Source organism: Eucyclogobius newberryi, unplaced genomic scaffold (genome assembly GCF_026437365.1).
Source record: "Eucyclogobius newberryi isolate DKJ021-1_F unplaced genomic scaffold, fEucNew1.0.hap1 SCAF_6, whole genome shotgun sequence".
Lineage (NCBI taxonomy): Eukaryota > Metazoa > Chordata > Actinopteri > Gobiiformes > Gobiidae > Eucyclogobius > Eucyclogobius newberryi.
The window spans coordinates 15,304,985-15,319,538 of record NW_027316278.1 but is presented as its reverse complement, the minus strand read 5'-3'; the positions used below and the strand labels follow the sequence as shown (position 1 = coordinate 15,319,538).

At 41.1% G+C, this 14,554-nt stretch overlaps 2 protein-coding genes across 5 annotated transcripts in view; one reads left to right on the top strand and one right to left on the bottom strand.

Annotated features, from left to right (window-relative positions):
- On the top strand, positions 1–8,917 carry kdm2ba (lysine (K)-specific demethylase 2Ba). 3 transcript variants are annotated; one of them, XM_072432540.1, is made up of 10 exons: positions 1–150; positions 2,860–3,099; positions 3,701–3,844; positions 4,358–4,444; positions 4,710–4,973; positions 5,500–6,263; positions 6,347–6,510; positions 6,588–6,749; positions 7,495–7,713; positions 7,964–8,917. In XM_072432540.1, the coding sequence occupies exons 1-10, from the start codon at positions 97–99 to the stop codon at positions 8,143–8,145; spliced, it is 2,280 nt and encodes a 759-aa protein (XP_072288641.1). In that variant the 5' UTR covers positions 1–96; the 3' UTR covers positions 8,146–8,917. The 3 variants fall into 3 exon arrangements, with proteins under 3 accessions (XP_072288641.1, XP_072288639.1, XP_072288640.1); XM_072432538.1 differs by having other exon boundaries at positions 4,358–4,445; positions 4,702–4,973; XM_072432539.1 differs by having other exon boundaries at positions 4–154; positions 2,867–3,099; positions 4,358–4,445; positions 4,702–4,973.
- Positions 8,918–9,176: 259 nt separating this feature from the next.
- rnf34a (ring finger protein 34a) overlaps positions 9,177–14,554 on the bottom strand; it is a 6,160-nt gene continuing 782 nt past the window's right edge. The window contains exons 2-8 of one of the 2 annotated variants that reach the window (XM_072433123.1): positions 13,555–13,773; positions 12,978–13,358; positions 12,570–12,629; positions 12,245–12,446; positions 11,162–11,191; positions 10,944–10,985; positions 9,177–10,661 (exon numbers count right to left, since the gene is read on the bottom strand). In XM_072433123.1, the coding sequence (XP_072289224.1) occupies positions 10,474–10,661; positions 10,944–10,985; positions 11,162–11,191; positions 12,245–12,446; positions 12,570–12,629; positions 12,978–13,358; positions 13,555–13,773 (1,122 nt within the window). In that variant the 3' untranslated portion in view covers positions 9,177–10,473. The remainder of the gene's footprint in view (positions 10,662–10,943; positions 10,986–11,161; positions 11,192–12,244; positions 12,447–12,569; positions 12,630–12,977; positions 13,359–13,554; positions 13,774–14,554) is intronic. The other variant, XM_072433124.1, reaches the window with a different exon arrangement.

Genomic DNA, 14,554 nt, shown 5'->3' with positions numbered 1-14,554 from the left:
GTAGCCAGCGGGAGGCGGAGTGTGAGCTGTCTGTTCGGAGGTTTTTTCAGCCATGTTAGTTTCCCCCTCACATTAATGGTATGAGAGTGCGGAGCTATGGCCTTGTCAATGAGCGGAGACGACGAGGAATATGATTCAGAGTCTGAGCAGGTCAGTCTGGCTCTTTCCTCTCACCCCCACACCCTGGCGTTTCTAGATTTGTTTTGTTCCGCGTTTCACGTGTGCTGAGCTAATGTTTTTGGGCGGAAATAGTGTGTAGTAGTAGTAGTCTGAGGTTACTGCTGCTGCCTTTCACACGCTCTTCCTCTCTAATGTGCTGTTAGTTTAAAATGTAAGCTATTTTCACAAAGGTTTTAATAGGTTTTAATTTAACACTTTACAAATACAAAGTGATGACTAGCCATCGTTTTATATTATGACTGTCCATTGACCTGTAAACGCTGTCTTACTACGCTCCTTGAATTATCTTCCTTGTGAGCCGGAACTGACCAGACTATTTATTATTTTAATTTCAATACACATGGCCACATAACCCGCTCACATTATATTGTTGTAGCTGTATGATAGGCCACATCCTGTACTAGACTGGACATTAAATCCTCCTACTTCCTCTTGCAAAATTGTGATTAATTTCCTGGCACTTCCTAAAGCTGCCCACTCCCCTGTGCCTTTAAGACGGCTTTGGGGCAAAATGTTGTCCAGACTGGGATAGAGGAGGGGGATGGGGGGGACACAAACAATAGTAGCTCTACTTCTTTCTTGGATTCACCCAAGTGTCCCAAACTAGAGTCACATAAGGAGCCTAGCATGTCCAAACATTTATGCAAAGTGCTTTAATTTTGTTTTCTAAATCTAAAATATGGAGAAATGGGTAGTATTACTTGTGCAAGGCAACAGAAACAGGAAGTATCAATACAAAAAAACAATGACACCACCCAATTGCGATACAAGTTGATAATAATAGTTCAATAATTGTTGATGAGAGAAAATATGTGAATTGATGATCACATAAAACTTCCATGCCTGGCCTTCATTTGACAGCACTTTAAATGTCTGTCATTGAGTGATTCCGTCCTCATTGTTCATCCACAGCGCTTTAATACCAAAACTTGAGTCACCATGTTGTAACGTTTAATACACCCACGCCACGACATATCTTCAGATTGTTTGTAGCGTATTCACCTGTTCCCGAGGCCAAAACGCCAACAAGGTGTGTGAAAATACCAGTGGTTGATTAACCTTGTGGCTTTCTCTTTCTGTATGCAGAAGCAGAGTTGAAACAATATAGGCCATGTTTTTGTTCAGGAGTCAGAGCAACCAATCCCAAATTCCTGTCATATTACTCCACACTTACAATAAGGATGGTCAGCTGACTGGAGCAAAGGGTCCACAGGCTGCAAAAAGAAATGTACTATTTTAGTCCTCTTTTCACGCTCTTTTTAATCAGTTGTTGTAAAAAGAAATTGTCATGTGAATTGCCTGAAGCGGTTTGGTTTTCAATATTCGCTACAAAAAAAAGCAAGATTTGACTACAGTTTCTTATCAGCCTAAAAGCACACTTAGGCTGCACACATTCAAATCTTCTTGTCTTTGCAAAATACGTCGCAAAAACTACACACAGTGTTTCGTGTTCTTACAGCACTAATGTTTAGTTACTGCTTATGAGTTTAGTCTTCTTTTAGTATTTTGATATTATGAAAACAAAACCGTATTTATGAAGGCAAGCAGTGGATAGATGCCACTCGGCTAATAAATCTACAAAATAAGAACTTATATTGGTGGAAAGCAGATTTGTAGATTTCCAAGACCTATTCAGAAGGTACTTCCTGCTCTCAGTTGAGTTGTTTGTCCATTTAAGTCCTGTGCGTCTTGTTTTACCTGCTTTTCTGATCACAAAACACACATCAGTATTAATCCATCCGGTAGAGCTGCCTTGTAGAAGTCATGGAAGTCATGCTATAAAATCTCTTGCTGTTTATCTTTACCAGAGAGAAGATCATAGCACTTTGCAATACACGATGGCTTTAATTTAACCAGTATTTTAAAGAATATACAGCGCATTGGGCAGTATAATAGGAGCTTTGCTCTTTTCCATATCAAATGTGTTTCCTTCAAAGTGCAACATTCAAATTGATGCCACCAGTCAGGCAAATGAGTTGGTTGCTTAGGTAACCTGCCCAGCTCGAGCAAGAATCACTCTCTTGCTGTCCTGGTTTCAGTCTATATTTATGATTTCTCGTAGTGTTAATGTTATAGGCTGCCATGACAACGAGGAAAGGGCTGAAGATAAGTGTGAAACCGCAAAGGTTAGGATTTTAACTGATGTTGCAATATGCTGCATCGTCAACTGAATAAAAATGGACTACAAAAAGGTGCAGCTTGTTTGTAGTAGTATTATCAAAAACTGAAGCTATTAAACTAGACCACTGTGGAAATTAAGACTCCATAAGGATCCAGGCACATATTTGCCAGAGCACTTGTACTGTATTTTATATGCATTTAATAAAAATGTCCAGTACTGTAATTTTGTTTTTGCATTTTAGTGATTATCAGGGCTGTAAAAGGGGTGTAAATGATCTGAACTTGTATCTGACCCAAAGTGTGCTGACAAGAACACAAAATCGTGTATTTATCTGTGAAACGGCAGATTAACTCACAATTCACCAACCCTCAAACTAACTCGCGACAAGCCGTCTCCTTTCTGCTATGATCCATATAAATTTTAATTGTAATAATCGACTAAACAACTACAGAACTACAGCCCTAGTGATGAGTAAACTAAACTGAAAAGGAGATGACAAACCTATGATTTCTTTGGTTCAGGACAATGTTACTCAAAATGTGTGTCTCTTTCAGCAGAGGGCAGCAGTCAATCGTCCAAAGCCCAAGATGGCAGCAGTGGCAGCACCAGCCACACCTGCCGTTAAACTGCCCTCGAGCCGGAGCACGTCTGGAGCCCGTCGCAGGAGGACGAGGTGCAGACGATGTGAGGCGTGCCTCCGGACCGAGTGTGGAGAGTGCCACTTTTGTAAAGACATGAAGAAATTTGGAGGTCCTGGGCGCATGAAGCAGTCGTGCATCATGAGGCAGTGCATCGCTGTAAGTGCCCACGTGTTTCACTGTCACTCTCTGATTAAAAAGGTGATTGTATTTGGACATAATATCACCTTTGTTAGTTTTTTCATTGGAAATACAGGTTCAGTAGTGGTGGGTGATACGAAATGTGTTAATACATATATTTAAGCTTATTTGTTGAGGTTTAAGTATCAAACAAATGTCTGTAAAATGAATCACAAAAATCTCACCTTGTACTCTAATTTCATTGTCATCTAATTTTTATTTTTAATCAGCTCTTTTTGTTGCATTTTCAATTACTCGGCATTAAAATGTAGCATATCTTCAAAACAACATTCAAAATATTATCAATATTTTGACATATTGCATGCATGAAATCAAACTATTTTATATGCTCTAGCAAGAAAACTGTTTAAATTCTCAAAAATGTCAGGATGTGTTGAAATGCAGACCATTCTCACAGTTGGTACGTTAGACAAAGTTTGTTGTCAATTATTTATCAAAAATGTTGTTCAATACATTTATTGTTATCACAGTAATACATGTATACCAGCTAATAGTGTATTCAGAGCACAGTAATACATTTCACACATTTCTAAATTGTAACAGTGTGTGCGTCTTGCAGCCCGTCCTGCCACACACTGCCGTCTGTGTGGTGTGCAAAGAGGCTGGCAAGGAGGACACGGTGGAGGACGAGGAGGACAAATTCAACTTCATGCTCATGGAATGCTCTATCTGCAACGAGATTGTCCATCCGAACTGCCTCAAGGTACGACCCGCGTCAACTCAGCGTTCAGTCATCCACAGCATGGCTCATTTAGTCGGGATTTGTGCCAGGAAAGTTTATTGTCAATAAAGATGACTAACTCTTTGAGCTGTAGCGGAGTCAAAGGCAATGGCAATGATGTCGACGTGCTGTTTGTGCAACTCATCACACTGTCACTGCCTATGACTCATGCAGCACCTTGACTCCTGCCAAACAATTTTTTAGTTTAGTTACTTTTGTTTCAGCTGGAACAAAATGTTGTAAGCACAAGTGGCAGATACATTTTTTTTTTGTTATTTGTTAGACAGTAACAAATGGTTTAAGTAGCCTTTTGATATGAATAGGCTTTATAATGTAGTCTCCTTTGGCAGTGCAACAAGCATTCATCGGCAGCTGACTCAGAATACTAGCGCTTTGCTTAAACAATAAACATGCATATCTCAACGCTCACTGTCACTGCCATGCTGTGTCTTTCTAAGAATTGATTAGATGTAAATGAGTCTTCATTTTTTACAGATTAGTGATGCCTCTGGTGTTGTGAATGATGAGCTGCCAAACTGCTGGGAGTGTCCAAAATGCAACCACGCTGGCAAGAGCGGAAAAGTGAGTAAAATTATGTGCGAGTTATATAATTTGTGTCATTGTTGATTTTGGAGGGAATCCTGCCCTTTTCTGATACGACTTACAATTATGGAATGAAAAAAATAAATCATTTGCACTTTGTTTAATTTCATCATTAAAAAGTCTGTTGTTATTTTATATAATTTGACTAAGATAGAACACTTGAAAATATGTACTTGTGACGTGTGCACAGTTTGGCATAAGGTATAAAGTCATTTTGTTGTTTTCGTCACCTTTGGCACTGAAGCAAAAACGAGGTCCAGGGTTCAAGTACGCATCCAACCTGCCCGGCTCTTTACTGAGGGAGCAGAAACCCGGGAAGGAGGAGCCCGATTGCTCGTCAGTCAAAAGGAGACCAGAGCGGGACGAGACTCCCAGGTTTGACCCCCTCCACAGACAGCCCCCGCTGCTCACACCGAGTGGCCTCAGCAGACCCCGCCCCGAGGACAAGCTGAGGAAGAAGCGCAAGCTGTTTGAAGAGGACGACGATGACATGGGAGTGAGGAAACGGGTGAGTTCTGAAACCTCTTCACTTGTGATTATAGAATTATAACAAGAATAAAATGCTTTTTTGTAAGACCTGAAACGAAGTCACTACGTTTGCATGCACGCCAGGAAAACAGAATAATCTAACATTGCATAAACACTGGGCAAGAAACGGACAAGAAAGTATTAGAAGTGTATGTTCTCTCATTTTAGATCGCAATGGCACAAATGATAGTCGCCGCTGTGGACTAGCATGGGTTTCATTATTATGATCCACTACGTGGAGGTTTGAGGTGTTACATTTCTCTACAAAGAGCAAATTACTTGTGAGCAATGCATTTCCTAACATGTCTAAAAATGAAATCAAGATAAAGGTAAAACTATATTTGCAAAAGCATTGTTTGCAGTTTTTATTAGAACTTATTGCTTTTAATGCTGTGACATTTTAAAGGCGCATACTTGCAGGACCAGTGCCTGTAAACGTAGTGAACATCTAACGTAATGGATCGGTGTATTTTGGAATGGGTGTAAAACCACGATTTACATTTTAGATGAAGACGGAGGAGGAAGAGGAGGATGAAGAGGATGTCGACGGAAGGGAGCATCACTATCGCAGTTATGAAAGGAGAAGTCGTTTAGGAGACGCAGAAGAGGAAGGGGACGACAAGGACATGAGGAGTGAACTTTCTCTTCCTTTCTTTAAGACTCCTGTTGCCGACAGTGACCAGTCGCTCTGTAGCTCCCCACAGGCTGGCCCCAGTAGCGAAGGGGGAAGCGAGACACAGGAACGGGGGCCGCGCCCAAAAGCTCGGCGCAAGCGACGATTACCCAACAGAGAGCTGAGCCGGGAGCTGAGCAAGGCCCTGAACCATGAGATACAAACATCGGAGGACTGCTTGGCGAATGAAAACAGACAACCTCTCAAATCGGAGCCAGAAAGTGAAAACGAAGAACCCAAAAAGTTATTCCGAAATGGCAGCGACATGGGTGAACAGAGGGCCCACTTAAAGGCCAAAGAGATGAACGGGACAGCCTGGGAGCTGCGCCACTTCTACCCCAATCAAATCACCCCGCTGGGCTTCAACAGGAGCAGCCCGACCACCCGGCCGGTCCCTCCCCGCTCCCCGCCCAAGTGTGTTCAGATGGAGAGACACGTCATACGGCCTCCTCCCATCAGCCCACCTCCTGACAGGCTGCCGCTGAAGGACGGGAAAACTCACGTGATACAGAGGGAGATCTGGATGAAGATTTTTGGCTATCTGCCCCACCAGGAGCTCTGCGTGTGCATGAGGGTGTGCAAGACCTGGAATCGATGGTAAGCACAATGACACTGCACCTAATGAGCAAGTCGTTTTGATGATTGTGATCTGAAATGAGTCCTCTTTTTGTGGTTGCCAGGTGTTGCGACAAAGGCCTTTGGAAAATGATTGATCTAAACCGCTGCACTTCCATCACTCCGCTCATGTTAAGTGGCATTATCCGCCGACAGCCACAGTCTTTGGACCTCAGCTGGACTAATATTTCCAAGAAACAACTGTGCTGGCTGATCAACAGGTTACCGGGTAAATGATAAAAGCTTTGAGTCCTTTTTACTATCCTGTTTGTTTTGTTTTTAAATGTATTTGAAATTGTTGTCCAGGTCTACGAGTGCTCAAGTTGTCTGGATGCTCTTGGGCTGCTGTGTCTGCCCTCTGCACTGCCACTTGTCCTCTCCTGCGCACTCTGGACGTCCAGTGGGTGGAAGGGCTCAAAGACGCACAGATGAGGGACCTCCTTTCACCCCCTACAGATAACAGACCAGGTATGTCTGTCTAATTTCTTTCTTATTTATAACTATGGATTTATTCCAATGAAACTAGAATTGAGTTTGCATTATTCACCTTTCAATATATTTTCACAGGGCAGAGGAGGGTAGTACTCTGTTACATTTACCTGAGTAACTTTTTGAAGAAATTGTAATTCTCTGAGTAGATTTCTGAGGTATTCTTTTATTTGAACCTTAGTAATAAGTAGTTGGGAGTAACATTACTTAAAAAGTTTTGGTTCCTAAATCTACAAGTGACAAAAGCTTTATGTTGACGATAGGGCTGTAGTCAAAAAATCGTGTTGTTGCCAAAAGCTCTCAAACCTATTAAGTATCTCTATGATTTGACCTTGTTCTTGTACCAAAAATGCACTGACAAGACCCTGACCTTTAAAATCACACACACAAAAATAACACAAAATGATAAATCAACTAAACGACAGCTCTAGTTGACTATATTCACTGGGATAGGCTCCAGGCACCTGGGACCCCTAACGAGAACAAGCGGTAGAAAATTAATTAATTATTTGAACATTTGTTTCTTGCACCGTTCCTTCAAATATGATTTTAGTTTGTCTAATTTTTGTGTCTGTTTTTCTAAAATATCAGATTTTGACCATTATTTGTTTTGTCCTTCGAAACAAACAAACTTGAAATGTATAAATCAGATGTTGTGTCCCGACAGTTACTCGTACATAATCTCATAACATTTTGGGCTGCTTCTCCCCGCCTCTTCTCACAGGTCAGCTCGATAACCGCTGCAAACTTCGAAACGTGGAGGACCTGCGTCTCGCGGGGCTGGACATCACCGACACATCGCTGCGCCTGATCAGCCGACAGATGCCGTTTTTGTCCAGGCTGGACCTGAGCTACTGCAACCACATCAACGACCAGTCAGTCAACCTGCTGACAGCGGCTGGGACCACCACGCGGGACTCCCTCACAGAAATCAACCTGTCAGGTGAGAAACAAGCACTCTGGAGCGCGTCTTCTCTTACCAGGGCTCTCCAGTTATTCCAGTGTAACCGTTTGAGTCAGAAACAGAACTTGTTCAACGTGCACAGACCTGGCACAGCGTGAGCTTACAGCGGCATTCATTTCCTGGTTGTTCAGTTTGTAAAATGAATTGAATTGACTGAAACTTTCTTTACGAGGAGTCTTTTACATCTGATGAACTAGCTCTTATCGAGTGTCCTTTCTTCTCTCTTCAGTGTGTAATCGAGTTACAGACCACTCCTTAACCTTCTTCAAGCGCTGCGGCAGCATCTGTCAGATCGACCTCCGGTTCTGCAAGCAGGTGACAAAGACTGCATGTGAGCGCTTCATTGCAGAGATGTCCGTGAGTGTCCCCTTCAGGCTGATGGAGGAAAAACTCTTACAGAAGACGAGCTAGCACTTGGCAAAAATCTGCAGCAACAACAACAAAATGTTTCCATGCACTTAATGAAGAGCTTTCCTCTTTAACAGACTGTGACACGTCTCTGACCCGGAGATTAATATTCCAATAATAATGTGATCCGAGCTCATTAACTTTCTTATGAATCGACGTTGTAGGTATGCGTATTTTGAGTTGGAACCATTTTATAAAGATGTGCTTGTACCTGTTTTTAAAAATATTTGAAACGGTATTTTTTTATGCAGGCAACATTCATGAGTTTACATGGTTATGTCCACTCAGGAGCTAAATTTCATTTCGACTTACCAAGCATGTGAGCATTTTCTTTGCCTCAACACTACACTGTCAGCTGTGTGCCATAACATGAAAATAAATGTACAGTGACGTGTCTAAATTATCAAACACTTTATAAGAATGTATGTTTGTCTTCGTATGCCGTGTTACACTAAACACACTATTGAACATTAATTTATTGTTTTGTTTTTTTTTAATATGAAATGGTTTATTTATTCTGTAACTCGATATAATGGTTTGAGGTTGGTCGTGTTTTTAAATGTTTAATCAGGTTCATTTGAGCTGATGATATCCATGACTGTCTCAGCTGGTTTTCATTACCGTCTGTTTCTCGGAGGGAACAAGAAACGATATTTGGTGGTTTGTGTTGTTGCAGGGTGGGAAATGCTGTTGCCTCGATCACCTCAGGTCAATGTAATGTTTATAATCAAGACCAAGTGCTAAAATGCATTAAAAGATTTTCATTTGTACTATATTCTAAGTGTAGGGTTTAATTTTTTTTAATAATACATGGCGAGAACATCAATATTTGGCATTATTTTGCTCCCATCATCAACCTTACTTATTTTGTGGGATTTAGAAATAGTGCAATAAATGACAAGTTTAACACGCAACATTCAGAAAGACTTGGGTAAGATTGTGTATCTGTTTTACGCTCAAAAAAGCTCATAAGAATACATTCAAACCTACATACAAGTGTGTGATTCAAATGTACAAACAGGACAGTTATAGTGTATTTTTAATCCAAGTCTTTAATTACCAAAATAAAAGGTTCAACGTTATGAAATACAAACCAAAGTAACACACATTTTACACCCTTGGAAACTGAAAAGTGCAGTTAATTGTTTATAATTGATGTGAACTGTGGTAGCAGCAACAATGGCTCAGTGGGATTTACTGCAGAGATAAATATTTTAAACAGAAAAAAAACACATGAGAATATGTAGGGGGAAAAATCAGTTGTATCGTCCTGACTTTTTAGAAAAACAACATGATACAACGGAATTTGTTCTACAATGGAACACTCCTGGACAAATGAGGGTTCACACCGACTAACATGAGAATATGTTGTGCGCCAAACCTGACTAGATGCACAAGCTACTGTCATGCTCTGGATAAAGCTGATTACATTAGGTACAAATTCAGTCAAATATCTCCAAATAATCTGAAAATACACTTAAAATCAAATGGGAAAAAATATAGTTATATACATCTCAAGGATCCATTTTCCGATATATGCAAATGTACATTAGTAAGTCAATTGAATATCACTCCAACCTATGAAAGATGAACATTAAAGCAAAATGCCTCATTCCACTCCAATTAACAATAACATTCAAAGGTTCACATCCACTATTACATTTGCAAAATAGAGGAACGATTGCATGAGCACCAAGTTTGTCTGTTAACCTTTGGGCCAAGCTAGGACAAAAGGCGACTGAAGTAAGCTATTGTTGAGCATCTCTTTTGTTATTACAATGTACTGACAAACGGTGTGGTCGAGTGTAGTTTAATGCATAAAATGTGCGTATAATGGAACACAGAAGTCAGGATTTCTGTCCAATTTTGGATCATAACCATCAATCACCAAGAAAACCATATCAAACCAAAGTTTCCTCGCACAAAGAAAATAAACAGTTTAAATGTGTGCAGCCGCCGGTATGAGCTGTAGCAGAAGTGAAGAGTCCATAGAGAAAAGGTGCTTTTCTTTAATATAACTGGTGTGCTGTAACGGGATGAAAGATGGCGTTTTTAGCACCAGCCCGGTGTCTAATGGCAGGATTCCTTGATGTTTTTGAAAGATATGTCACTTGGAGGATTTTACCAACCCATTTTCTAGGTTATGTTCAGTGGCAGAGATTATGGTGACAATTGTTCACAAGCACGTGGCTGCACATTCTTTGTATAAGGAAAGTGTGAATCGAAACGTAGATAAATTATATAAAATGGAGGAATGCTTTCAAAGAGGAAAATCCAACAAGTCGTCACTAAGCTGCATTTCGGGGCCTGTGGTCGTTCGTGCTGTGGTGGTTAAGATTTAAAAACATGCACAGCCCTCACAACGTACTGCCTACAGATGGGGCACTCGTTCATCCTTTTCCCACACTTGGTGCAGGTGACCATGTGACCACACTCGAGGAGAACACAGTCGATCACCGCGTCCATGCAGATACGACAGAGATTATCGTCGTAGATGGTTAATGGACTCTTTTCACAGTCTGAAACACAAGAGTATACGTCGAGTCAAAGGGTACAGTGAACACATTACGGTATTACAAGGACGAAGCAAATCAGTGCTGTTTGTGGCATGCAGTGAAGGGGCAGACACATCAGGGGCTGAGCAAAACAACTTCTTTGAGTGTGGTGGTCTGATTGTGCACAAAACGCTTGGAAAATGTACTAGATTTCTACCTTATATAATTTGTAGCAGAAGGGAGGGTATAAAATGAAGACAATTTACAAAGAAGTGGAGACTACAATTAAGTTAGTCATAACCTTACCTCCATTAGTACCGTTGCAGATAGAAGGGGGTAAGGCCATTACTTTAGAATGAGGTAAAAAAATACAGAGAATGTGATTTCAGGGAATGCATTTCATCCTTAAACCATGCCTTTAATACTTGAAATATTTGAATAATATCATGATTTTACAATGCAGTACTTTATAACAGGATGTGGTTCATGATGCAAGGAAATGAGGTTAAAAAGATGACAGTTACCTGTGGTTACAGAACTGCTCACATTTTCCACTGCAACGACAGAGGGAGACAAATTTAAACAATTCCCTAAACATCCCTGTTGCATATTAGAGTTTAAACATTCAGTAGTAAATAGGTTGCCCCAGCGGCATTGAAGTATGGATCATAACAAGGTTAAGGTACACTTTAACTTTAAAAGAATGAGAAAGGTTCAAACAAATGAGATTTTAAAGCAAATTGGGAAGCAAGTTTTCAGTCATTGTGAAGAGAAAGTCAATGGCTTGTTTCTGTTATTGCAATTGGTAAATTTTGTTACTATGAATCTTTTCAGAATGATAAAACATCTCGGACTGATCGATCGCTCGCTCTGGATAGACCAACCGAATGATTGCTGCCGACTTGTACCGCTGCTGATATATCTCTATCTCACGCCCCATTCCATCCCGTCCGACCAAGGCTGGAGGTTTTTTGGTGTTGTTTTTTTTAAACGGTATAGCGTAAAACACATACTTTGAAGATGTACAACTACAGTAGGTCGCGGTAATGTAACACTTGGATACCAACTGCCATCAACACCAAAAAAGAAGAAGAAGGAGACCACGGCTGGAGCGCTCTCCTCTGGATGTCTTGGTAATGAAAAGGAAGGATTTTTTCCTCTTTATATTGGATATTTTTAACTGTACTGCTAAAACGCAAAGGAGATCTGAGAAGATCAGATCATCGATAAAGAGGCAGGAAGATACCGTGGAGCAAATTTCCTGAGTGGGCTAAATTAGACACTCCCCATAGACATTCCCCATTCGGAGAGTCAGAGATACCAACCGAGCAATCATTCGAGGGGGGGAGAAGTCTAAAGAATACAGTCCAATGGAGATGTCCTCCGTCTAATGCGTAAAACTACAGTAGGTAGCGGTAATATAACACTTGGATAGCAGCCACCATAAAACACCAAAGGAGAAGAAGAAAAAGAAGAAGTGCATGCAAACGTCAGCCGAACCAAAACACAGCAAACAACCAGACAGGTTCTACAGAGAGTCTTTTGTACACAGCCCAAACACAATCTGAAAGAGTTCTGATAATTCTGAGCAACAAGACTAAACTTACATGATTTCCTGTTTTCCTCAGTCTCTCGGTACAGTCGATTGACGCGCTCCACCAGCTCCCACTTCTCACAGCACCCAGAATAGTTCACAAAGTTCCTGGCTAAGATTTCTTTGAGCTGCCGGACAGAGAGGTCTTCAATGTCCCCCAGGCTGGATATGTCCGACAGAGAGGCTCGGGCCCGGCGCCGTGTTTGTGGACTAGTCTGTAAACCAAAGAAAGACTTTATGTGATGAGCTACTACTCCCACCCTACTATAAATGCAGGAATTATAGGGTTTATGGAAATTTGTTAGGTAATGTCAAGTGAAACATAAAGCAATGATCACCTCAGGTGTGTGTTCACTGGGGTCAAAGTGAAGGAGAGATGTTGATGCCGCATCAGCTTCCTGCATCACACAACCACAACATTAGTCTGTGCTCCTTTGTACTGCTCAGACTGTGTCTAGCCTGTTAAATAAGGATTAGGATTAGAGTCCTGAGATGATGCTATCTGGGAATCACAACTCTCCTTGTTTCCGTTCATAGAAAAGCAAAGAATACATATTTATGCCCAGCAGTGCTTAAATAAATTTTACTTAGAATATTTCTTGTTTCTTTTTTTTAATGTTTAGGATCTCTGGTAAAATGGATTGGAATTAAAATAGAATATGAATAGTTAAATATTTAAATAACATTTTAACTCTGGTCTTAATTAATGTAAACCTTTGAGAGAGACTGCTGTGAAACATCCTTACTGGGGTGGTATCAGAGCTATCGCTTCGACTGAGTGGTCCCTCCTGAGAAGCAGGAAAGGTGGAGAGTTCGGAGGCCGACTGCGTGGTGGAGGCAGGGGGAGAGTATAGAGGCCGCGAGTGAAGGCTGTTGGTGTCGTCTTCCTCCCTGATGCCTTGGTGACACAGCACCAGTTCGACCAAGTCTTCCTTTTCCCTGCATGTGTCCGTGGGTATGTTACGGAGCTGGAGGTACTGACGCAGGTCTTTGACTCGCAGACGCATGAGCCTTGGCCGCTGGAAACCTGTTGCCTTCAGTAAATGACATGTGGCACAGATGCGCAGATTCTCCTGCTGTACCGTGCACCAGGAGCAGAAGCTTTTCATGCAGTCGCAGCAAATATACTGCGGAGGAAAAAAAAAAAATTTAAATCTATGTAAAACGTATAAATAATATGTATTAATGACATCAGTGCCAGGCAAGGTGTGTGCCAGACTGAGAAAACCGAATTAAGCTTACAAATTAAAGTTACATTTCTTATTCTTGCCAAAAAATGTCTAAACCACCTGAATTTAAAATAACAAACATCTTCAAACATACCTTCCTCCTGAAGACAGAAAAGGCTTGACCACAAGTCTTGCACAAAAGGCTGGGGCTCCCTGAGCTGGCGGGTGGATATGTGGAGTAACCCGCACTAGGGGCGAATCGGAAAGGTCCAGCACCTGCCCCAAAGCCAGGCTGCTGGCCCCGGACGGCCCCTGTTCCCATGACTTCATTCAGCAAACCACAGCATGAAGCCCACACAGAGGAGGCATTTGCCTAGTATGAACACATTAATTCAGTCGTGTTAACTTTGAGACCCTAATGAATCACAATGTTCAAAATTCTGGAAGGAACATCAACATTTCTAAAAGTATGTGTACAGTAATACCTAAAACATGCCAAGTGTCCATCGTAATTAAAAAAAAAAGAATTGTTGGAAACTATTACTACTACTACTACTTCAACAGTCCTGAATCCTGCGTCCAGAGGGCAGAGAACAATTACAGCTTACAGTCCTTAAGAGAGTACCTCTCCAATACAAATCATGTCAAATACAATCGTGAGGCTGAGGCTCTGATATCTTTTACATGTATCCGAGAAGTTATCATTTGTCTACAGCACCTTGATTTTTCTTCTTTTTTTTGTAACCCTAACCCTTTTTTTAAAAAATGTGTTGCCCGTAGGCTTTATTGACAGGAAAGTGGAATGGGGGATGAGAGAAGGGAGGACATGCAGTCGAGAATCGCATGTGTGCTGTGCATAACCACTCGACCACCGGGCAGCACCCATCTGGATTTTTCTTTTTTTTTTGGCTCAGAAGTGTTCCATTGTGGAAATAAATTCAGTTGCAGTTTTTGAAAAAACAAGAAGTGGCTGTTTTTTCAACAGTGTCCAGATGACTACAACTGAATCTTTTTCTACAATTGATATTCTGTGGTTAATCCTAAATTCTCTATTAACATCTCTATTATGTTCCATGTTCACTTTTTCTCCATTCTGGAATTTCGAATGTATTTGTTTCCAAACTTTTAAAGGGTCTATTATTGTATCAATACAA

Coding starts and splice junctions, on each gene's coding strand:
- kdm2ba (XM_072432538.1), top strand. CDS start 97: ATGGCCTTGTCAATGAGCGGAGACGACGAGGAATATGATTCAGAGTCT. Junction 3,100..3,700: donor TCATGAGGCAGTGCATCGCT/GTAAGTGCCCAC, acceptor TGCGTCTTGCAG/CCCGTCCTGCCACACACTGC. Junction 6,264..6,346: donor TGCAAGACCTGGAATCGATG/GTAAGCACAATG, acceptor TGTGGTTGCCAG/GTGTTGCGACAAAGGCCTTT.